Source organism: Mustela lutreola, chromosome 16 (genome assembly GCF_030435805.1).
Source record: "Mustela lutreola isolate mMusLut2 chromosome 16, mMusLut2.pri, whole genome shotgun sequence".
Lineage (NCBI taxonomy): Eukaryota > Metazoa > Chordata > Mammalia > Carnivora > Mustelidae > Mustela > Mustela lutreola.
This window is the reverse complement of record NC_081305.1, coordinates 39,128,119-39,151,923: the sequence shown is the minus strand read 5'-3', so window position 1 is coordinate 39,151,923 and position 23,805 is coordinate 39,128,119. Positions and strand designations below refer to the sequence as shown.

At 51.6% G+C, this 23,805-nt stretch overlaps 1 protein-coding gene across 1 annotated transcript in view; it reads left to right on the top strand.

Annotated features, from left to right (window-relative positions):
• TSHZ3 (teashirt zinc finger homeobox 3) overlaps window positions 1-19,849 on the top strand; it is a 72,119-nt gene extending 52,270 nt beyond the window's left edge. The window contains exon 3 of the mRNA XM_059151166.1: window positions 14,876-19,849. Within this exon, the coding sequence (XP_059007149.1) occupies window positions 14,876-18,084 (3,209 nt within the window). The 3' untranslated portion in view covers window positions 18,085-19,849. The remainder of the gene's footprint in view (window positions 1-14,875) is intronic.
• Window positions 19,850-23,805: the final 3,956 nt, after the last annotated feature.

Here is a 23,805-nt window from a genome sequence, read left to right as displayed (position 1 = left end):
TGCTGTATGGATGGACCACAGTACAGGTGTCCGTTTGCTGTTGATGGGTGTTCAGGCTGTCTTGAGTTTCTTTGCTGTTATGAGTGATGTGCCAAAGGCCATTATGGTCCAGGTCTTCTGTAGGCTGTGCGTGCATCTCTGTTGGGTAGGCGTCTTTGCAGAGAGTTGCTTTGTCGTGGAGCAGGACCACTTGCGGCTTGAATAGGGACTCAGGTTTTCAGAGTGGTTGTACCGGTTCCTACTGTTGTGTCTGTGAACGAGCATGCCCACTGCTCCCCGACTTTGCTGGCATTTCTCTCTTATTCTTAAAACAGCTGTGTATTTTTTCATGGAATAGATGTCCTACTTTTTTGATGTTATATGAAATATGGCTGAGAACATCTTTCAACATAGAGGTTCTTTTTTTGTTGTTGTTGTTGTTTTGTTTTTGTTTTGTTTTGGTTTGGTTTTGCACATAGGTGAGTAATTCCTTAGTATAAATTCCTAGCTGGGTCAAAGAATATATATATTTTCAAATTTGATATAAGCTGTTGAATTAGCTTCCATCAAAGGATTATGTGATATAGGAGCTAGTTGGTGAGAGTGTTGCTTTATGTTTCTTTTCCTTCCTTCCTTCCTTCCTTCCTTTCTCTTCTCTCTCCATCTGTCTTTCTCTCTTTTGGGGCATGGTGAGGTGTTGAGGTTTCTTCAATCTAGCACAAGAAACACCTAAGTCAAACTATACAAGTGTCAGCATAAATTTGTGAGACAGGATATTTGAAGGGAAACAGATAATGTGATGCCAACCAGCCAATAGGTACTATTTATATATTTATTGGTTTAGGGAAAGCTATTTTAACCTATCTTAATAAATACAAGTGAAGTTGAAATCAATGGGTATTTATATATGTCAGTTAATAAAATATAAATATAAATCATTTAAAACTTTATTTTTTCAAACTGTCTAGGAAGATTACATGCCATTCTGGATGTGAGCTAGCCATATAAATGGTGATCACATGTGTATTAGTAAAACTTGGTGTGTGCTCAATATGTGCTAGGTGGGTGTAGTCTGAGTGCTGGCTGACTGTTGGGTGAATTCTGGCTGAGTGCTGGGATTGTGCAGGGTGAGTGCTAACTGAGTGCTGAGTGCTAGGTGAGTGCTAGGTGAATGCTGTCTGAGTGCTGAATGAATGCTCTCTGAGTGCTGGCTAAATGCTGTCTGAGTGTTAGGTTTATGCAGGGTGAGTGCTGACTGAGTGCTGAGTGGTGGGTGAGTGCTAGCTAAGTGCTTGGTGCTAAGTAAGTACTGGCTGGGTGCTAAATGAGTGCTCTCTGAGTTCTGGGTGAATGCTGGCCAAGTGCTGGGTTTGTGCAGGTTGAGTGCTGCCTGAGTGCTGGCTGAGTGTTGAATGCTGAGAGAGTGCTAGGTGAGTTCTGGGTGCTAGGTGAGTGCTCTCTGAGTACTGAGTGAGTGCTCTCTGAGTGCTGGGTGAATGCTGGCTGAGTGATGTGTTTGTGCAGGTTGAGTGATGGCTGAATGCTGGGAGAGTGCTGGGTGAGTGCTAGCTGAGTACTGGGTGTGAGGTGAGTGCAAGCTGAGTGCTGAGTTAGTGCTGTCTGAGTGCTGGGTGAATGCTGACTAAGTGCTGGGTATGTGCAGAGTGAGTGCTGTCCAGTGCTGAGTGCTGTCTGAATGTTGGGTGAGAACTGCCTGAGTGATGGGTGTGTATTTTCTGAGTTCTGACTGAATGCTATCTGATTGCTGAGTACTATCTGAGTACTGTATAAATGCTGTCTGAGTGCTAGGCTAGTAGTGTGAAGTGCTCTCTGAGTGCTGGGTCATTGCTGGCTGAGTACTGTCTGAATGCTGACTGAGTATTGGTCTCACTGTAAGGTGAGTGAGTGCTGAGTGAGTGCCTTCTGCATGTTAGTTGAGTGCTAGCTAAATGCTAGCTGAGTGTTGACTGAGTGCTGATTATGTGCTGGCTGAGTGTGAGCTGAATGTTGGCTGAGTGCTTGGCTGAATGTTGGCTGAGTGCTATGTGAGTGGTAAGTGAGTGCTGGCTGAATGCTAGGGAGTACTGTTTAAGTCCTGACTGAGTGCTGGTTAAGTGCTGGCTGAGTACTCTCTGAGTGTTGGGTGAGTGCTGGCTGAATGTTGAGTGAGTGCTGTCTGAGTGCTAGGTGAGTATTGTCTGAGTACTGTCTGAATGCTGGGTGAGTGCTATCTGAGTGCTGGGTCAGTGCTGTCTGAGTGCCAGGTAACTGCTGGCTGAATGCTGGCTGAGTGCTGCTGTCTGAATGCTAGGTGAGTGCTGGCTGAGTGCTGCTGGCTGAGTGCTAGGTAAGTGCTGGCTGAGTGCTGGCTGAATGCTAGGTGAGTGCTGCAGGCTGAGTGCTAGATGAGTGCTGGCCGAGTGCTGGTTAAATGCTAGGTGAGTGCCTGAAATCTAGGTGAGTGCTGGCTGAGTACTAAGTGAGTGCTGACTGAGTGCTGTCTGAATGCTTGGTGAGTGCTGGCTGAGTGCTAGGTGAGTGCCTGCTGAGTGCTGACTGAGTGCTGGCTGAGTGCTAGGTGAGTAACAGGTTGTTCTGGCAGTGCTACAGGCCTCAGAAAGTCCTCCTGACCCAGGTGACTACCATGCTGGTACCCGTGCAGGGAGGGAAGGGATGAGCTTCTCTCTGGTCCCTGGGATCATTCTTCTTCCAGTGTTCTCTGCAGTCATAGGATACGCACCCTTGTCAGGAACTCCTGAGAAATACTGTGACCTTGACTTCTGTATAGTGTGTCTGTTCTGTGAAATAGGAGTGCGGGGAGATGTGGGCAAGGTCAGAAGGCTCTCGGGGCTGCTCTGCCCTGCATTTGAAGCTGGTGGGAACTTCTGCCACTTGGTCTGTGGCAGTTCTTAGGCCAAGCAGCTCCCACCTCCTGTGAATTTGACAAGGAGTGTGTAAGAATGTTGACCTGCTAGGCTGTGTGAAGGCTGCACGGGTGAGGAATGCTGGGTTCCTCCTCTGTAATGTGCATGGAGAAGGTTTATGTGCACAGTTAGCCATTGTAAAAGTTATGTGGGATAAATGCCAGAAGAGACTTGGTACAAGCAATTAGCTAATAATCATTCCTTATATTTCTCTAGAAAGTTAGAGTTTAGAGAGGACTTTTCCACCCATGGCATCATCACTGAGGTTAGAGAGGTCACTTTCAGAGGCACAGGTGTGAAGGGGCTTCCTTGGGATGGGGGGCAGAACAAGCAGGGTCTTGGAGGGCTGGGACGAGGTTATGAAAAGATGGAGCATGTTACATAAAGTGGAAGAAATGCATAGACCAAGGAAGGACAAAGGAGCATCATCGGGGAAGGGTGGCTTGTGTGTCCGAGGACAGGTAGACTGTGGAAGATAAACTTGGAAGAAAAAATGGAGCTTGGTTATGCTGGGCTTTGAATATGAAAGAAGTTTATGAAGGTGTATGATCCTCTAATGCCCCATGATCTATGTAACCAAGGTCATCTTAACCACATAAAAGTAAAACCTGTGACTCTGACTTATTTATTTTGACAACTTCTTATTCCTAAATTAGATCATCTAGAGTGTGTACTTATATTATATACACTTTGGATGAAGGGACGAGTTTTTGGATAGATGGGTGGATGGGTAGATGGATGGGTGAGCAGGTGGATGGATGGATGAGTGGATGGGTAGGTGGATGGATGGAGAGGTGGATGGATGGATGGATGGATGGATGGATGGATGGATGGATGGATGTGTGGGAAGGTAGACGAGTGGATGTTTGGATGGATGATTGGATGGGTGGGTGGGTAGGTGGATGGGTGGGTGGAAGGATGGTTGGATGGATGGGTATGTGAGTAGGTAGATGGGTGGGTGGATGGATGGATGGATGGGTGGGTGGATGGGTGGGTGGGTGGATGGATGGATGGGTGGGTGGATGGGTAGGTGGATGGATGGATGGATGGATGGATGGATGGGTGTGTGGGAAGGTAGATGAGTGGATGGATGGATGGATGGATGGATGGATGGTTGGATGGGTGTGTGGGTAGGTAGCTGGGTGGATGAATGGATGGTTGGATGGATGGGTGTGTAGGTAAGTAGGTGAGTGGGTGGATGTATGTATGTATGTATGTATGGATGGATGGATGGGTGTGTAGGTAAGTAGGTGAGTGGGTGGATGTATGTATGGATGGATGGTTGGATGGATGGGTGTGTAGGTAAGTAGGTGAGTGGGTGGATGTATGTATGTATGTATGTATGTATGTATGGATGGATGGATGGATGTGTAGGTAAGTAGGTGAGTGGGTGGATGTATGTATGTATGTATGTATGGATGGATGGGTGGATGGATGGGTGGATGGGTGGGTGGATAGATCAATTACATGAATCAGTTGTCTCCTCTTCCATGTAAGTCTTCATTCCTCCTTCATGGAAGCCATTCATTTATCTTCTCCCTGGATAGAGCTCTTTGGGCACCATGAAGAACAGCCAATAAGGCCTAGCAAGAATTTGAGTTGTACATGTATAGCCTACTTGGAAGAGGCCCATCATAAGGACTATTCAGAATTTCCTCAACCTATTGCCCTATTCTCAACTGTGGTTACCCCAGGTTTTGAGATCATTGAATGAGCATATAGGCAAGAATTCTCCTTGGTTTAGTAGCTGCCTCAATGGTAATCACAAGCTCTCCTGTGAGGATCACTCTGTCTGATCTCCAGGAGATTCCATGCTTCAGAGCTAAAGGTGTGTAAGGCAGGATTCTTCTTAGCCATTAGCAAAATTGTCCATTATCCGTGTGTGCCATTTGAGAAGTCTGAGCACATCCCTTGCCCCTAATAATTCACCCAGTCCCTATCTGCTGCTGTCTGAAATTCCACCACAGTTGAGAGGATTTTTCTTGTGTGCTTGAAGCTGGGGACAGAGGGGACTCAGGTCCCCAAACCAAGTGTTTATTTACTTTTTATTGTCTGAGGCAATTGCTTTGAACCTGACTGTGTCTTTGATCCATTTATTTTTTCCTTGAAGCAGGGTGGGTGCCAGCCTGTAGCAGAGCATATCGCCCAGAAGCAATGGGGGGAGCATGACCTCAGAGCTGAGGGAGCTCGCCTTCCTTGCTGATCTGGGGGAGCCTCCCAACTTCCTGGCCTCCTGTTTATCTGACCCACCACTCTCACAGGGGAAGGTCTCGGGAAGGGGAGGGAGGTTGCTCAGAAGGGCTGCTGAGATGGCTGAATGAGGCTCTCCTTGACGCAAGAATCCACAGAGAGAAGCCGTAGGAGGGCCTTTCTTACCCTGGGGCGCGAGGGCCACGTGTGGCTTCAGGAATCTTCTCTGACATATCTACAGGGATTGACCTTGGTCTGGGTGCTCAGGCTAGAGAAGATGCTGGGGCTTCCAGCAGCTGGGAGGTGTCCCCGGGACCTCACTGTCATTGGCCTTCTAAAGAATCAGCAGCAGCCTCTGATGGCTGAAACAGCTGCTCCTGGCCACTCTGGCTCCGCTGAAGGGTACGTCGCCTGATTCACGCCAACCTTATGCACCAATCAGCTAACGCCATGCTTTTCTTGGCGTGAAAGCATCGCGGCTTTATTAGCACAGTGATACCCAACTGAACAAGCGTTCGTCTTGCACATTACATCAAATTAACTTGTATGAAATTAATATTCCTGACCTTGCTAGTGGGAAGAACAATCAATCTAGGGGAGGTTGTCATCCCAAGGCGGCCAGCCTCCTGGAGGACTCCTGACCACTAGCACTTCTGCTACCATTTCTTTCCCTCAGAGCCTGGCCATGCACTCCTCGTTCCTCTGGCCCAGTGTGGGCCCTTTGGGGGATCATCCTGGTTCCTGGGAAGCCTGGCACCCAGGGGGGATGCCTGGGAGGCCCCTGGTCTCCCCTGGTCTCCCCTGTGCCATCCTCGAATGCCATGTCTCCTTGTCCCCAGAGCCCATGACCTCCGTCACTGCGGATGGCTTGGGTGATGTCTTGTGACCCTAGACGCCCAGGTGGATGGCTGGAGAAACCTCATGTTGTCTGCTGGATTTGGTGGATTGTGACCTCCTGGGTACCAAGCTGTGTGTCCTCCCTTCCTGGAATCAATCTTCTCTCTCTGTTGCCTGGTGATACCCTAACAGAGGCCCACAGATGCATCTGATCACCTTGGTATTACCCAGTGCATTTACCTAAGCTCTCCGCCGACTCCAATCCCTCCCTTCCTCCAGTCATCTCCTTTCTCGGCACAAAAAGCAAGTCCCACGCGCTCTATTCTGAGTTTTCCCTTCTTGGGAGCCCTGAGTCTCAGGGTGCTTGGAGCTGCCTAGAGGGTGACAGTGTTCTGTCGTTGCCAGCCTAGTGCTGGGCACCCTGCCTGTCCCTGCCCCTTGCCCCCCAGGCTCCCAGCAGCCCATTTTATGGGATCTCAGAGCACCTGTGGGTAACTTGGGGCCCCAAAGGCAGTCGCACCAGACCGGGCAGTTGCTGCACACACGGCTGCACCCACAGAGGAGAGATCTGTATAGAAATAACCTGGGGGCACAATGCCCCGGCACTTTGCAGGATTCCTTCGTAGAGCAGAAATTCTTGTCTAAAAATGGGTCAGTCTGTGTGGATTTTCTCCATGTGTTTCGAACAGAGGGAGATTTAGGTGAGGTTTTCTGGGGATGTGGAGCTTTTTCCCCATAAAGAGGAAGGCAGCTCAGGGCAGAACTGATGTGATGTGGACAGAGCCAGGAGAAGGTGGCGGGGGGCCAGAGGCTGGAGGCTGCCGGGCCACTCTTCGTGCGGGTGCCAAGTGAAGGGCGTCTGGTCTGACCATTGCCCCCACGGGTCTGGGAGCCTGGGAATCTCGAGTCAGATGGAAGGGGATGGAGCTGTGGGGTGGCCCAGGCTTGGTGCTGCCCCTGCCTCCTGCCTTCCCAGAGGTCCTGAGGATGACCCGGGCCTGGAGACCGTGGGCGTGCTCGGTCAGAGAATTTAGTTTTGGGTGAGCTCCTCTGTTTGTTCCTTCCTCTGCCTCCTTCCCTTGCTCTTTATTTCTCTCCCTGCTTCTTCTCCTTCCTCTCTGGCTTTCTTCCTTCGCCACAGCCCACAGGGTGACCAGAGGGAGAAGGAGCAGAGCCTGTGCCACGTGGGGAGCCCTTACCTAGCAGGGCTCTGTCCTCTCCCATAGCCCCCTTTCCTGTAAGGCTGCCCGCAGATCTGGGGGTCCGGGAGACCATCAGCTGGGAAGCCTGCATTTACAAGAGCAGAGCCAGACCAAAAGCCCATCCCCACCTCCCCGGTGCAGGCCCCTGGGTGATTCCTGCGGATCCCTGGGGCCCTCCTTCTAAAGGCAGAGTCCCTTTAACTTGGAAGGGTCCTGACGCCCTCACTCCTTAGGGAGGACCTTGCGTCCTCAAAAACACCTGGGAGGTGGGTGTGGCAGGAGCTGCTCCCTACCTTCTCCTCAACCATCCCCCGGGGAAGAACTTGGAACTCAGGGACTTGAAGCCAGTCTCAGGGTCACAGGACCAGTAGGTGGCAGAGCAGGAGCCAAGGCCCAGGGGGCTCCCTGTGATGTCATTCACCCTAGCAGGAAAACCTGCAATGTAGGGCCGCCAGCAATCAGCGGGTCTTCTCCCAGGTGACCACTGTCCCCGGGACGGGGCTTCCCCGGGGTCCCCTCTCATGACTAGGAGTCTGCTTTGTCTTGGGCCCATGTGTGGGAGGAGGGGGGCTTCAGAGGTGGCCAAGACGACCCCCCAACACCCCCCTGCTGTGGTGACCCTGTGTTTCTGCGTCTAGGCAAATCCTAAAACACGGAGAGGACTCACGGCCTCACCAGAGGGGTTTGGGGGTTCTTGAAACTGAACTTGAATTTGATGTATGGAACAGGGAGATTGGCCTTGGCTGTGAGTGCAGGTGCACAGCAGTCCGAGAAGGGGTCAGGAGGGCTGGGTTCCAGAGCCCGCAGCCTTCTTCACACGCTGCCCAGTGTCCCCTGTCTCCTGGGCTGGTCCAGCGTGTGAGGCCCGGCCTCCGGGCCCGCTCCTCCTGGGGCTTCCAGGCCAGGCAGGACGCCAGCCCTGGGGCACATCTGCTCTGGGGCAGAAGCGGGCCTTCCAGGTGTTGTGTTCACCAGGCTCAACTGAGCAGTTTTCTTGTTGATCACCTCCTCGGCTGGTTCAATTGTTCTTACAACAACAACAACAAACCACCCTTTCTGAAATTTTCTTTTGACAACCTGAGGGCTCCGGGGAGGCTGAGACTGGCCTGAGGCTCCAGGACTTAGCATGGACCCACGGAGGCTCTCTGGGCCACTGGGCTCCCCAGCCCTGCACCAGGACTCCCAGCTCAAGGCCGTCTCTAAACTCACCATCCTCCATCCTCGCCCCCAGTCCTCTCTTCTGCCTGTCTCCCCTCAGACGTCCATCACTCTGCGGAGGGGAGGGAATATTAGGTCACCCGCACTGGGCAGCGGGGGTGGGGGGGTGTCTAAGGGAGCTTTCGGAAGCAAAACTCCTTCCCTCCTGGGAATCTCCGGAATTTGAAAACAGAGGGCTCACCTCCAAACCTTCCTTGCAGCCCAGGAAATGTGCAGATCGGCAGGACCGTTTATTGACGTTGCCTCTGGGAGCAGGGGTGCAGCCATGCCTTCTCCCTCTCCACCCTCTGCCTGCTGGTGCCCCCTGCACCCCTGCTGTGCCCACAGCCCCCCCGTGGCTGGAGAGCACAGACCCACAGGGACACTTCGACTCCTTCCTCACCTCTTTTTGGGAGAGATTCACGAATGTGTGGTGAAGGTCATTCCCATTTGCCCAGAAATGAATTCCGTGATGCCCCAGCTTACTCTTTTATATTTATGTCAAATGTATTAATTTCTTCTTACCTAGTGGTTGAGTTTAGTTCGTGACGATAGTAAATATTAATGAGGGAGCTGCTGTCTCCCCACCTGATGACCCGGTGGTCTGGCTTTTCACTCCTTGGACACGTCCATCGTCCCCTTGGACACGTCCATTGTCCCCGCAGCCACGTCTCGGGAAGCAGGAGCCCTCGGAACCGTCCTGGAGGGGCAGGCATGGAATCCCTGGTGATGGGAAGCCAGGGAAGGCTGTGACGTGGCGGCCTCCTCCATGTCCCGGGAGCACAGCCCTCGTGCCACACCCTCTGTGTGGCTCCCCCAGGAATGGAGTCAAATGCCCTTGAAACCTGCATTGACTCCCGTGGAGTCTCAGCAGAGGGCTTGCGAGTGTCCCATCTAACTTGTCAGGACGCCAGCTTTCTGAAGTGCAGACGAGGAATCGTTGAGTCCACCTGCTGGGGCCGTGCAAAGGGTCAAATGCGATGAATGGGAAAATGGTTCACAGACATGCGCGTATTAGGCTGGACCATGGGTTTGCATCCTTGATGTTTGGGGGGTCCTGGGCTATGGGAGTTTGCAGGGAGCTCCTATAATCCTGACGACTTTGGTGTCCCACGAACATGCGTCTCTACCCCAGAGTCCCCTCCGGTTCTGCATGAATGAAGTCCTGCTCTTCATTCCCCTGCCCCCAGATATGCCCTCGGCCTTGAGCTCTGGAGAGACAGATTGCCACGCTGCTGCTTTAAGCATTTGCTTTTCGTTGCGGGGAGAGAGAGGGAGGATGTACACAGGGAATCAGCGGCAGCAGATCTGGAAGGGCTCACCTCTTGGAGACAAAACTTTTTCCATGGAGCCATTTGGGGGGGAAATGAAACACGAAGCCCCCGTCCGGCCCTCGCTCGCTCGCTGGCTTCCACTCCTGCGTGTGTCTTTTGAGTCTTTACAGCTGTTGACTTGGTTTGAATGAGAGGCCCCCAGCCCCACCACCGGAGCTGGCAGGCAGCAGATTTTCAGCTTCATTTGTTCAAGAGCAGAGAGCTGTGAGAACGCCTTCCTGGAGAGCGGACTTTGGGTGTGGGCTGTCCTCCTGTCCCTGCATCCCAGAGGTGCTTCCCCATGAAGTCATCACACGCAGAGGGAGCTGGTCCAGGAAGGACTTTGGACTGGCCCCCAGCACATCTGCTCTGCTCTGGGACTGGCCAGAGTCTGGATCCCCGTAGATGTTTGGGCAACAATTAGGAGGCTTGAAGGAGTCATCTATGGTGTTCATTCGTCCATTCATTCCATGGATGTGTTGAATGGCTACTACATTGATGAACAACAGGATTGCCCCAGGCGCTGGGAGAACGGGGGTGGAGGGGGACCTGGTGACCACATGAAGCTGACAGTCTCTCTGAGAGTCCTGGAATGTTTGGTTGTAAGCAGGTAATTCCAGTGGTGTGCCTTATAACAAGAAGAAGTGTCTAAGCAAACAAAAGTTGGGGTCAGTGAGGTCCCCGGACATTACCCCTCACCTGTGGCCAAGGGAAGGGGGCACTGGCTCGCTTCCTCCCGTGTGCATCTGCCTTGGGGTTTCTAGCAGAGGAGGCCGCTGTGCACAGTGAATGGTGAGAGGCCTCTTGGCACATTCTAGAAGCTGCTGGGCTGGGGAGGAAGCAGGGCCAAGACAGGGAGGACTTCGAGGTTGCTCTAAGGCATTTGAGTTTTCCTCCAAGCCAGATGGGAAGCCACTGAGGCTACTGGTTGCAGCGCTGGTGTGGGGGTTAACACGACGGACCTGCTGAACACGACGGGCCTGGAGTGGGGCGGGGCGGGGGGGCTCCCAGAGGAGAGGGCGGGTGCTGCTGGCTCCCCAGGGCACAGGAGGAGGGGTAGACCCTCTTACAAAGGCTCATCCAAGCCTCTTGCTGCTGGATATGACCTCCAACTACTCTTTCCAAAGGAGACGGTGAGTACCTGTTGCTCACCTACTGTGTACAAAGCTGGGACAACATGGACCAGAGCCCTCGCCTTGGACAAATCAGATAAAAACATACAGAGCGTTATGCAGCAGCGAAGAATTCACAGAACGGGTCACAGTGGCCAAGCTCCCTGAGGCTCTGCGCGATTCCCTGTCAGTTCGGGCTAGTGGATGATGTCAGCCACTGGCCCTCAGGGAGGAGAGGCCTTTGCAGGCCGGCGTGGTGGGGACGGAGACCAGCTTCTCACCCAGCCTACCTGCCCCCCAGTTGACGTTCCACTGTCTCCTCTGACTGTCTGGAGACACCCAGCCTCCCCTCCCCCCTTCCCTGACCAGGACCTTAACTGTCCCCGAGTTGGAGAGACGTCTAGAGACTTCTAGTCCGGAGAAGAAAGGGCTGAGAAGCGCCTCGGCTGAGTGTTCCCGAAGAGCCTGTGCTTGGAGGGGCGAGCGTGTTTCTACCTCTGCTTACCCCTTTCCCAGGAAAGCCATTAAGTAAGAAAGAGGTCAACGCCATGTCTCACATCGATGGGGAAACTGAGGCCTGGAGAAAGGAGGTACCGTGCCGTGCTCAGCGGGCGCCACCGCTCTGGGTGTGCGTGGGCCCCCAGTTCGAATTTGTGGAGCGGTTGCCCCTTTCCTTCTCTTAGCCCCGAATGCCCGTGCTCCGTGCTCTTCTCCCCTCCCGCCACGTTCAGTGACAAGAGTGGGCGTGATACTCCTGGAGGACGGCAAGGATTGCGAGACAGAGCAGAACGATTCGTGATGTGGCCTTTAAGGAGGAGGGAAGGACCGATGGGCCGAAGTCTGAGGCTCAGCCTCGGGGCATAATACTCCCCACCAGGTCAGGAAAGGAAGAGACAGTCTGACTAGCTGCCATTGGTCCCTGGTGCGGCTGTGAGCAAGGGTGCTTCCCGGGAGCCTCAAAAACTGTGACGAGGCCAGGGGTGGTGTATGGGGTGACACCGGGTCTCCCCAGGACCCAGCCCCTCTCAGCACGGAAGCTTTTTAATTTTCCTCAGTGCAGATTACTTTTCTTTTAATACGGATTTCCTCGGCAGTCATCAGACTGGTGGCATTCTGATCGGTCTGGGTGGTATTGGAGGACACTGGAGGCATTGGGGGCCCTGTGTGGGGCAGGGGCTCTTCAGATCAGTATGGTGCTGTGGGGGTGCTCCAGATGGTGCTAAGGCCTCCTGGGGGTGGGGGGCAGGGGACGATGCTCCTGGGTGAGAGGTGACTGGACAGAGGCGCGAGATTTTTCTCTCAGCTGGTGGTCTGCATGCCACAGTGGGAGCGTTTGAGTCTGCCATTGGCCCCAGCTTCTTCTGGCTGCCCGGCTTCCTCCCATGGCTGCTTCAGCTGGGCCATTTCTGGATCATTGCTTCTTGCACACTTCATTCTGTGAGAGCCGTAAGGAGAGCAAAGTGCCCCGAGTGTGGGTTCACCTTGCAGGCTGTGGCTCAGAGGACCACTGTCAGGGTAGAAGGGGAACTGGGGTCTATATCTGTTTCCACAGAACCAGGCTTCTTGCATCTCAGCCGGAGGGATGGAGGTCATGTGGTTTCCTCTTCCCTTCCAAGTTCAGAATGGCGGCCCTTGGTTGGAAATGTTACACATCTGGGCCCCTGGGGCGTCTCTGCAGATGGCGGGATGAGTCTGATCACCCTGGTCACCCTGCTCTAGCCCCTCTCCTAGAGGAATGCAGACCCTCCCCAGATGCTCTGACCAGCATGTGTGTCCCAGCATGTGTGTCCCAGGCTAGGGCGACCACCTGCCCGATCTGCCAGGGTCTGAGAAGATTCTTGGGATACAAAATTTTCCTGTTAACACTGGGGCACTTGCAGACAAATGGTGACTCTTGGTCCCTTTACTCACTGCTGACTGCCCTCCCCCTAGACCTGTCAGCCCCACTGAAGTTTGAGAGCTACATTCTAGGATGTCCTACAGGCGAAGGAAGGTCCTTGGGAGAGACAGAGATATTTTTTTTTCTTTTTCTTATCCTATTCCATTCCCCAGCAAAGCATTCACCTTGGCCACCCTGGCCCACAGAGGAGCCTCCCCTGCCCAGCACAGGGTTTTTCCCATTTGTTTTGGCCCCAGCCGGAGAGAAAGCTTGTTTGCCATTTTCATGCATCATCTCTAAGAGCAGGGCCTCAAACTGGAGGCCCACCCTGGCACCTCATACCATAGGCTGACCTGGGCAAGGTCCTCTCAACCCACTTATGAAGGTCATTCCGCGGCTCAATCACCAGCCCCTCGCTTTGGCATTCGCGTATCCCTATGGTGGTGACCCAGATGCCTGTGTGTCCCGGGGACACCGGCTCCACTCACCTCAGTGTTGCGATGTCCCTCTGGCCTCAGGTTAGAATTCTTGGTGCCCAAAAGGAGATTTAGGACTAGGAGAAAATCACACCGGACCAGCATGAAAGAGCAAGGGAGGGGAATTTTATTTGTTTGGGTCACTTCACTGTTTTTTCGTTGTTTTTTGTTTGTTTGTTTGTTGTGGTTGTTGTTTTTCCTGGTGTCAGATTGGTAGGAGGCAAGTCTTTAAAATTCTGGAAACAAATTCCACAAACGAGTCTTCCTTTTCTTTTCTGAGAGTTTGTCTGGGGTTTGGTTCTGTTTGGGTCGGCCGGACCATTCGACCTCCACCATCCTGGCCATCAAAACCCTCGGCCACTGGCTTTCTGACGCAGACATATGGAGAAGCGGACGGGAAGTGGTCCCTTTTCTTGCCTTAAAATTGCTGCTCACCGTGCCTGGTTGTTCACAAAGACCAGTCCAAGTAGGCCAGGTCTGGTAAGAAACAACCTAAGTCACCAGATGCAAGGAAATGGAAAAAAAAATAATAATAAATAAATAAATAAATAAATCAAACCCACCAAAATAAATAAATAAATAAATAAACCTCACAAAAACTTTATTCCATTAACATGACTGTTCTCTTGGCTTGGCGCCTGTGGATGCAGCCATTCTAGAACCCGGGGCTGCTCAGCCCTGCCCTCCCCTTGCCCGGGGAAGTGCACACTGGATTTACATCCCCAGTTACGTTGCTTCCAGAAAGACAAGATCCCTGTTGGATGCCCATGAAGCTTATGCTGAGTAAATATTGACAAAGTAGTCTTAAGAGCAAACACTTTGACATTTGTAAGGTCCACTGGAAGGTCTTGTATATATTTATACAGCAGGAATGAGCACCGCATACCAATTTTGCTGAACTTGTTCTGACATAATTCTGCATGGATAGTGTGTGTGCAGGTGGCTGAGAGCACGGCTGAGTGTACACGCAGAGGACGGGGCCAGGCCTGGGTCGGGGTCGCCTGTCCCATCGGGAACAAACCAGTGCCTCGCCCCTGGTAGCAAAACTTACTGTAAGCTTTTTCAAGAGCTGCGTTTCCAGAAGAAAGGAAGAAAGGAAGAAAGAAAGAAAGAAAGAAAGAAAGAAAGAAAGAAAACAAACCCGCAAAACCTTGTTTTTAATTTATTGCAATTGATGTACTTTCCTTTTACTTCGTAAAAATTTTATTGATGTTTTCGTACTTTATTTATTAAAGATTGAGCCTCAAAAATGTAATGAGTAAAAAATGCTTGCTTAATTTAAATTGTGAATCTGTCTGTTAAGAAATGCATTAGGGGTAGGAGAAGCATAAGACATATTAATTGACAGACAGGAACTGCTGTCTCTGAGGTTGATACAAGTAATTTATTACTTTAGAAATGAATGCCACCTCCAGAATGTGCTTCATTAATTTCAAATTTAGTTTTAATTTCAAGCTGTTGCCCCTTGAGAAGAATAAGGTGGCAAATTATGTTTGAAGAGCAGACTTTTTTTTTTCCTTTGCTCCAAAGAAACACCCCGTTTTAACTATTTAATTTTTCCAAATCTATGGGCCCGTCCGCTTTGCTGCGTTTTCCTGAGAGTTGAGAAAATATTCTAGGTAAGCTCAGCCCTTACTAACGCTTTTTTTTTTTTCTTCCTTCCTTCCTTCCTTCCTTCCTTTCTTCGTTTCTCTCCCTCCTCATCCCCGTCTGGGTCCTGTCCGTCTGTCCTGCCCGCCCCGCCTTCGCACCTGCTATCGCGGCAGCCTATGTTTCCGAGGAGCTAAAGGCCGCCGCCCTAGTGGAAGAGGACCTAGACCCCGAGGAGAGCACGGTCGATGGGGAGCCCTCGGCCAAGTACATGTGCCCCGAGAAGGAGCTCAGCAAGGCCTGCCCCAGTTACCAGAACTCCCCGGCGGCTGAGTTTTCCAGCCACGAAATGGACAGCGAGTCGCACATCAGCGAGACCAGCGACCGCATGGCCGACTTCGAGAGCGGCTCCATCAAGAACGAGGAGGAGACCAAGGAGGCGGCCGTCCCCCTGGAGGACACGACCGTGTCGGACAGCCTGGAGCAGATGAAGGCCGTGTACAATAACTTCCTGTCCAACTCGTACTGGTCCAACCTGCACCTCAACCTGCACCAGCCCTCGTCCGAGAAAAACAACGGCGGCAGCAGCAGCAGCAGCAGCAGTAGCAGCAGCAGCTGCGGCAGCGGGAGCTTCGACTGGCACCAGAGTGCCATGGCCAAGACGCTGCAGCAGGTGTCCCAGAGCCGCGTGCTGCCCGAGCCCAGCCTCTTCAGCACCGTGCAGCTCTACCGGCAGAGCAGCAAGCTCTACGGCTCCATCTTCACGGGCGCCAGCAAGTTCCGCTGCAAAGACTGCAGCGCCGCCTACGACACGCTGGTGGAGCTCACGGTGCACATGAACGAGACCGGGCACTACCGCGATGACAACCACGAGACGGACAACAACAACCCCAAGCGCTGGTCCAAGCCCCGCAAGCGCTCGCTGCTGGAGATGGAGGGCAAGGAGGACGCCCAGAAGGTGCTGAAGTGCATGTACTGCGGCCACTCGTTCGAGTCCCTGCAGGACCTGAGTGTCCACATGATCAAAACAAAACACTACCAAAAAGTGCCTCTGAAGGAACCCGTCACGCCCGTCGCAGCCAAAATCATCCCCGCCGCGCGGAAGAAAGCTGCGCTGGAGCTGGAGCTGCCCAGCTCCCCGGACTCCACGGGCGGGACCCCCAAGGCGGCGATGGCGGATACCAACGACGTGCTTCAGAAGAACTCCAACCCCTACATCACGCCAAATAACCGGTACGGCCACCAGAATGGGGCCAGCTACGCCTGGCACTTTGAAGCCCGCAAGTCCCAGATCCTGAAGTGCATGGAGTGCGGCAGCTCCCACGACACGCTGCAGGAGCTCACCGCCCACATGATGGTCACCGGCCACTTCATCAAGGTCACGAACTCGGCCATGAAGAAAGGCAAGCCCATCATGGAGACGCCCGTCACGCCCACCATCACCACCCTGCTGGACGAGAAGGTGCAATCCGTGCCCCTGGCCGCCACCACCTTCACGTCCCCCACCAACACCCCCGCGAGCGTCTCCCCGAAGCTGAGCGTGGAGGTCAAGAAGGAGGTCGACAAGGAGAAGGCGGCCGCCGACGAGAAGCCCAAGGAGAAGGAGAAGCCCTGCGAGGAAGAGGAGAAGTACGACATCTCCTCCAAGTACCACTACTTGACGGAGAACGACCTCGAGGAGAGCCCCAAGGGGGGACTGGATATCCTCAAGTCCCTGGAAAACACCGTGACGTCCGCCATCAACAAAGCCCAGAACGGCACCCCCAGCTGGGGGGGCTACCCCAGCATCCACGCCGCCTACCAGCTCCCCAACATGATGAAGCTGTCCCTGGGCTCCTCGGGGAAGAGCGCGCCCCTGAAACCCATGTTTGGCAACAGCGAGATCGTGTCTCCTACGAAAAACCAGACCCTGGTCTCCCCGCCCAGCAGCCAGACCTCACCCATGCCCAAGACCAACTTTCACGCCATGGAGGAGCTGGTGAAGAAAGTCACGGAGAAAGTTGCCAAAGTGGAGGAGAAGCTGAAGGAGCCGGAGGGTAAGCTGTCTCCGCCGAAGCGGGCCACCCCGTCCCCGTGCAGCAGCGACGTCAGTGAGCCTATCAAGATGGAGGCATCCAGCGACGGGGGCTTTAAGAGCCAGGAGGGCAGCCCCAGCCCTCAGCGGGATGGGTGCAAGGAGGGGAGCCCCCCGGCCGAGCCGGTGGAGAATGGCAAGGAGCTGGTGAAGGCCATGAGTAGCGGCCTGAGCAGCAGCACGGCCATCATCACCGACCACCCGCCCGAGCAGCCTTTCGTGAACCCCCTGAGTGCCCTCCAGTCGGTCATGAACATCCACCTGGGCAAGGCCGCCAAGCCCTCCCTGCCCGCCCTCGACCCCATGAGCATGCTTTTCAAGATGAGCAATAGCCTGGCCGAGAAGGCGGCCGTGGCCACCCCGCCGCCCCTCCAGTCCAAGAAGGCGGACCACCTCGACCGCTATTTCTACCACGTCAACAACGACCAGCCCATAGACTTGACAAAAGGGAAGAGTGACAAGGGCTGCTCTTTGGGTTCAGTGCTTTTGTCACCCACGTCCACGTCTCCGGCAACCTCCTCATCCACGGTGACAACGGCAAAGACATCTGCCGTCGTATCATTCATGTCAAACTCGCCGCTACGCGAGAATGCCTTGTCAGATATATCCGATATGCTGAAGAACTTGACAGAGAGCCACACGTCAAAGTCCTCCACTCCTTCCAGCATCTCTGAGAAGTCTGACATTGACGGGGCCACGCTGGAGGAGGCCGAGGAGGCGACGCCCGCCCAGAAGAGGAAGGGCCGCCAGTCAAACTGGAACCCGCAGCACCTGCTGATCCTCCAGGCCCAGTTCGCAGCCAGCCTCCGGCAGACGTCCGAGGGCAAGTACATCATGTCAGACCTGAGCCCGCAGGAGCGAATGCACATCTCGAGGTTCACCGGGCTGTCCATGACCACCATCAGCCACTGGCTGGCCAACGTGAAATACCAGCTGCGAAGGACAGGTGGGACAAAGTTCCTCAAAAACTTGGACACCGGCCACCCCGTGTTCTTCTGTAACGACTGTGCGTCGCAGATCAGGACTCCTTCCACGTACATCAGTCACCTCGAGTCACACCTGGGCTTCCGGCTCCGGGACTTGTCTAAACTGTCCACCGAACAGATTAATAATCAGATAGCACAGACCAAGTCGCCCTCGGAAAAGTTGGTGACGTCCTCCCCCGAGGAGGACCTAGGGACCTCCTACCAGTGCAAACTTTGCAATCGGACCTTTGCGAGCAAGCACGCGGTTAAACTTCACCTTAGCAAAACGCACGGGAAGTCCCCAGAAGACCACCTTCTGTACGTTTCCGAGCTAGAGAAGCAGTAGCGTTTGCTTTCGAGGAGGATGACTGTAATTTGCTTTGAGGGAGAACGGTTGCAGGCACCTTAAGGCCCCTCTGTCTTGTTCTTGGCACATGTTCTTATTTTAACTGCGGAGAATCACTCTGGGCTGGACTGTTTTGTATAACTGTACAGTGTTTAATAGAGGTGCATAATCAGCTGTTGTTACTGGTAAAATATGAAGGTTAAAACGCAGTGGTAAGTGTTTGGAACTTTGTGTAAATGGGATTGAGTTGTGAGCATCCTCTGATGCTTCAAGCTGCATGCATTAACAGACAGTTTAATTAAGCATTTATAACGAAATCGGGCACACTTCTTCCACGCGGCGCGAGTGTGCCAGCGTTTCTCACCCTTTCATCTTTAGCCCTCTGAGTACTTTGAAGCACTTTTGCATTAATTTGGTTAAAAAATAAAATGAAATAATAATAATGTATGAAGCTCTGTTTTTTAAACTCCTTACCAGCTTAGTTAAAATTAATAATATGAACCTCCCTTTATGCAGGTCTGCAGGGGTATAACACGCCTTGAAATTTAAAAGAATATTATTTTCACATTGAAACATAGATGTATATATTGTATAGATTTCAGACTCTCTTATGGAAAATGTGATTGTGGTTTAAATGACCTTTTTTTCCTGCATTTATAGCAACAGTGTTTTATGTACCTGCTATGCTCCGGGCATAAGCCGTGCCTATGTATAGTGTATATTTCTTTTTTCTCTTTTCTTTCTTTCTTTCTTTTATTTTTTTTTTTAGGGTTTTTTTTTTTGTTTGTTTGTTTTTTAGTTTTTTAAAGGTCTATGGGGGTTTTTTTTGTTTGTTTGTTTGTTTTTACATGCAAACATTGTAAATTATACAGAAGATACCACAGATAGCATTTATAAAGTATACAGAAACATTATCTGAAAGCAAAGTATGATTGTTTGTTTTGCTATACAGTACATCTATATTGATAGGTTCATGTTTAAATTATACATATTTATTAGCATCATATTATCATTTGTTTTGAGCAGTCTGAATACACGAGGCAGGAAACGACATCCGTGGCGGGCATAATAACTATTTTGCACATGATTTTTAAAGGTATTTATTAGAAGTCAAAGAATGCGCAAAATAAACTCAGTGCTCAAAGGGTTAAGTCTATCTGAAAAGAGAAAAGAAAAAAAAAGAGGAACAGCAACAAAAAGAAGTTGTACTGTATCTCCGAAGCATTGATAAAGCCTTTAAAATGTTTGTACTGTAATACTTTGCTTAAAAAGTCACGAGGCATTCTGTGACACAACCTCTTCCACTAATTTATAAGCCCTCTCGGTGGCTCTCCCATATTGTAGGATGCCTTTTCCTTCCGATTGGTAACTTTCTGTTTTGTTCTTCCTAATTATTCTCCCAAGATCCCACACTGCAGTTTTATCTTTAGGCTTATGAAAGGTAACCCGTGGTTACCGGCTCTCCAAGTGATTCTGTTCTTCTCCATTTTTGGCAGTTAATTTGCAGAAGTAACTGACAGCTGACACCATACGAGAACCTATGTATAAAATATTGGCATGTAAGCAGCACAGACACTGTAACACACTCTGTGCCCTGTTTTGTTGTTGACAATGAACCACCATTATGTGACTCTTCATATAACCCTTTTTTCTACGGCAGCATTAAAATTGTCTTTTTGCTATAATTTTGTGTTGCGTTCACAATTCTGTCTGAAATGTGCTACGGCTAACGAGCACATTAAAATTAAATTGTATGCGATCTGTTTATGACTGAGTCGGTTGCTGTGTCTGCCAGGTGCTGGCAGTCGGAAGCTGCCCGTAAATCAGGGGAGTTTTAGTGAACTTTGGCGTTTGGATAGCAGGGAGCCCTCTTTCTCAGAGGCTGCGTGGACAGAATTTTCCCTGAGAAAAGAATGCTAAAGAGAGGAAGACATTCGCGTGAGGTTAGCTTCTCTCCTCGAAGGAACGATTAGGGAGCAGAGCTTTGAGGGTTGCCCCTGGTGACCCTCGTGGGGGTCTGGGGGTTCGGTCTCCCTTCTGCAAGTGCGTGGGAGGCATCAGGGCCCCGAGCCCTGTAGGAGGCAGGTGTGGGGAAGATTCAGACTCAGGGCAGGGTGGTTCCTTCCTGTGGACTTGGGCTTTTCATGTTGCAGGAAACAGAGCCACGCTGGGAAGGTGGGCTCTGGGACCAGAGCCCTCTCTCTGCTGTGCCCAGATAGCAAGGTGCAGGGTGGTGGTGTGGAGGGGAGGGGACTGAACCCACACACGGGAGGAGTGGGGAGAGCATTTATATGATAATCACAAGCTTTTATTAGCCTCGGCAAATCATGCCAACAAAACGCTGGGAACATCATGTAAAATTGTAAAATACCTTTATTACTCCATTCAAACTACTCCTGCAGTTATACGAAATCGGAGCTCCTAACCTAGAATTATACAAATGAGAGATGTATTACATCCATGTAATACATAAAACACCTCAACTTAAAAAAAAAAAATACTCTTTTATTAAAAATTCAAATTAAACCCTTTCAGAGATGTTCGGCAACACGCCTACGTTTCTTCCCGTTCATCCCCACCCCTTTTGTCAAGATGAGTCCAAAATTTCTGTCTGCTCTACTTTCTCTCGGCAATCCGTGTCTCTGCGGGTTTTTAGAGAGAACCTCACTAGAGTTTCAGACGGGTTTTTGGCAAATCGGGAGCACCGGGCTGGCTCTGCTCTCGCTGGTGATGGAGCCTTACGATTGGGCTGCGCCTGTGGGCGGGGCGCCGCGGGCTTTCCCTTTTGGGCAGCGGGCCTGGCTCCTTCCCATCTCCTTCTCCGCCCTGGTCCCGGTCTGAGTAGCGGTGTGCCCCCCCCGTGGGCCTCTACCTGGAAGGTCTATGGCACGCAGTGTATTCCTCCAGGGGACCGGCGCCCCCAGGAACCGGGCTCAGGGGACAGCACCCTCCCTCCCGTGCCTCCCGCGTCTTCACATCCTGGAGCCCAGATTTCCACTCTTGAATTTTTCACAGGTTAAATATAGCATCGGTTTATTAGAATCCAAAGTCCTGCGTCTAACAGATTAAACTGACAACACTTCCATCACCACCAGGCCCGTGTGGCTTGAAGGGAGATAGGATTTGTGCAAGTGAGCGTGCCTGCCCCTCCCCCCACTTTAGAGTTTGGGAGAAGAACCCTCCACTCTGCCCATCTCGTCCTCACCCCACCCCAGGATTATCTTCAGGACTTTTCACTTTGAGTGTGGAAGTGAGGGTTTAGAGCCAAGGTGGGCACCGGGTGATCCCGCCCATTTGGCACTTGGAGCCCGGCACCGGGAAAGGATGCTCGAGGGAACAGGTCCCAGAAGTCAGTGTTGCCTCGGGAGGAAGCGCGGTCAGTCAGGGAGCTGAGGGCCCTAGTTGTGAGCACCAACATAATTTGGCCTCGTGACAGTCCCCCAGACCGTGCATCCTGGGAGGAGGTGGGCAAGGACTGGCTAGGGCCTCACCCCATTTGGAACTGTAGGGCCATTTACTCCGGAGACCACCCACCGCACCCTCTCCTGGCCGGAGAGAGGGCCACTGCCGGGAGAGCCTTCCATTCCCAGCCCGGAATGACCCCGATTGCTTGGAGAGAAAACGGGCAGAACTAAAGGGGGATGCGGAATCTCCCATAGTTGTGCGCTGATTCTCCTGCGTTTGGGGCCAGTGGAGAATGTGAGTAGGAAAGGGATGGGGCCTCCCAGTCAGGTCTTTAGACAGGCCCTGGGAGGAGGAGGGACGGTGCCAAGTGAGGGAGGTTTTAATCACAGGTGTGTTGGTGACCCCGACCTCACCCCGCCCAAGCCCAGGCTTGTTGCGGTCCTACTGTATATCTTCCAGCCATCACATTTACACAGTATCTTAAAATAACATTTGTGATAAATGTGCAATTTAACTAATTTATGGTGCTATGATGTGCTCAGGGCTACATGCAAGATGAAAATCTTAAATGGAGCTTGAACAGCTCACTTCACAACAAGAAATCAATATGCCACATCTTAGCTATTCGCTGCAGTCAACATTTAGCAAAAATATCAGTGATGTATCTTTAAGTTTTAGGCAGCAAGAATTCTATAATTAACCCAAATCGTACATAGTTAGAGAGGGTTGGTTATGATGAGGACCCAGATCTCCCTGGCATCTCCGTTCTATTTTCATTCTGCAAAGAGAAAAGAAAAAATATGTATATTGATAGCCACCAAAGAGATGTCTCTCCCCAGGGTGTTCTGCTCAGGTGAAAGTGTGAGCCTCTGCAGCAGAATTCAGGGCTGTGGCCTCTCCCAACCTGGAAAGATTCCTTTTCCCAAGTTCAGACCACTCCAGCTAGGTCGACTTCCCTACCCCCAACCCCTGACCACCGACCATGCCATGAGGTCTGGTGACCAAAGAAATACTAGAAAAGAAAGGTGTCCCCGTGCTGAGGAGAGCTGAGTGCTTTCTTGAGAGCAGAAGAACCCTGACGGTGGAGAGGACAGGAGCTGATGGGAAGCAAGGCTGCCTTTCGCAAATCCGCTGTTAAAACTGTTATCTCCAGAGATTTCTAAGTCATCGAATAAGAAAGAAAAAAAATAAATGATTTTATTTTTTTAAATTCATCTGTGAAGTTCTTTTGAAATTGGAAAATTGCAATGGCATTTTATTCTGTTGACTATTTAGCACAAAAACAATACACTTTGTATTATAGGAAGCAATCATAAAAAGGAAAACACACAAACCCCAGCGCCACTCTTTAATAATAAATACTTTAACTTTAAAATAATAGCCATTATCCTTTTAGCTAATGGAGAAATTACCATTTTTACTCTGCCAGATAGTTATTCTTTTGGTAATAGAAACACTAACCTTTTTTCTCCCTAGGGATTTATTAGTAAGCACGTGTAATCTTTGGCAAAAGGAAACCTGAAAATGCACTTCCCGTGGGACCCCCTTCCCAGTCGATGCCTTTCAGCCTGCAGCTGACCTCGGGAGCCTCGGAAAAGGTACTCATGCCTGTGTGCCCACGCAATTCCAGAGTGTGCTGGCCTTTGCAAAACATGCTATAGTTAGCTTTGGGAACAGTCTCACTCCTTTGGGGAAGGCTTCAGCTCTGTTTCTCAACATAAAGCTTCTGAGAAGAAAAGCTCCTTTCTAACAAAGCCCACCTTCGTGTGCGTGGTGTGGCGGCGCTGGGCAGCCCAGGGCTGAACTCCCCGTGTCAGTGCAGAGTAGCGGTCTCACACAGGGTTTTGTTTCCAGGGACGTGCTTGATTTTCCCTGCACTCCATTGGGTTTCTCCAAGCCAGAGGGAGATGCTGCTGGTCTCAGAGGCACCATTTTTCTCTCCCCGAGGACTTGCCAAGAGCACCCTCCCCCACCCCCCAGGACAGTTTAAAAAGCAAGCCAACCCAGTTCCAAGGACATCCCAAAGCACCTCTGATCTGGGACGTTGTTCCCTGTGCAGCCAAGATAATGAATGTGACAGATTGTCGGTCAGTGGCCTGACGGTCTGTGATGTCTGGACAGACCAATGGTGACTCAGTTAGACCACAACTTTGGACATGGGGAATGATCTAGAGCAAAGTTGGCGGCTTCCTGAGGCTCAGCATTTGGGGGTCAGGGCCCTATCTCTAGTCCAAAGAGCCAGGTGTTTTCAAAATTAAATCCCAAGGATGGAAGATCAGAAGAACTGCTTCTCCACCACCTTCATGTCATGTCATG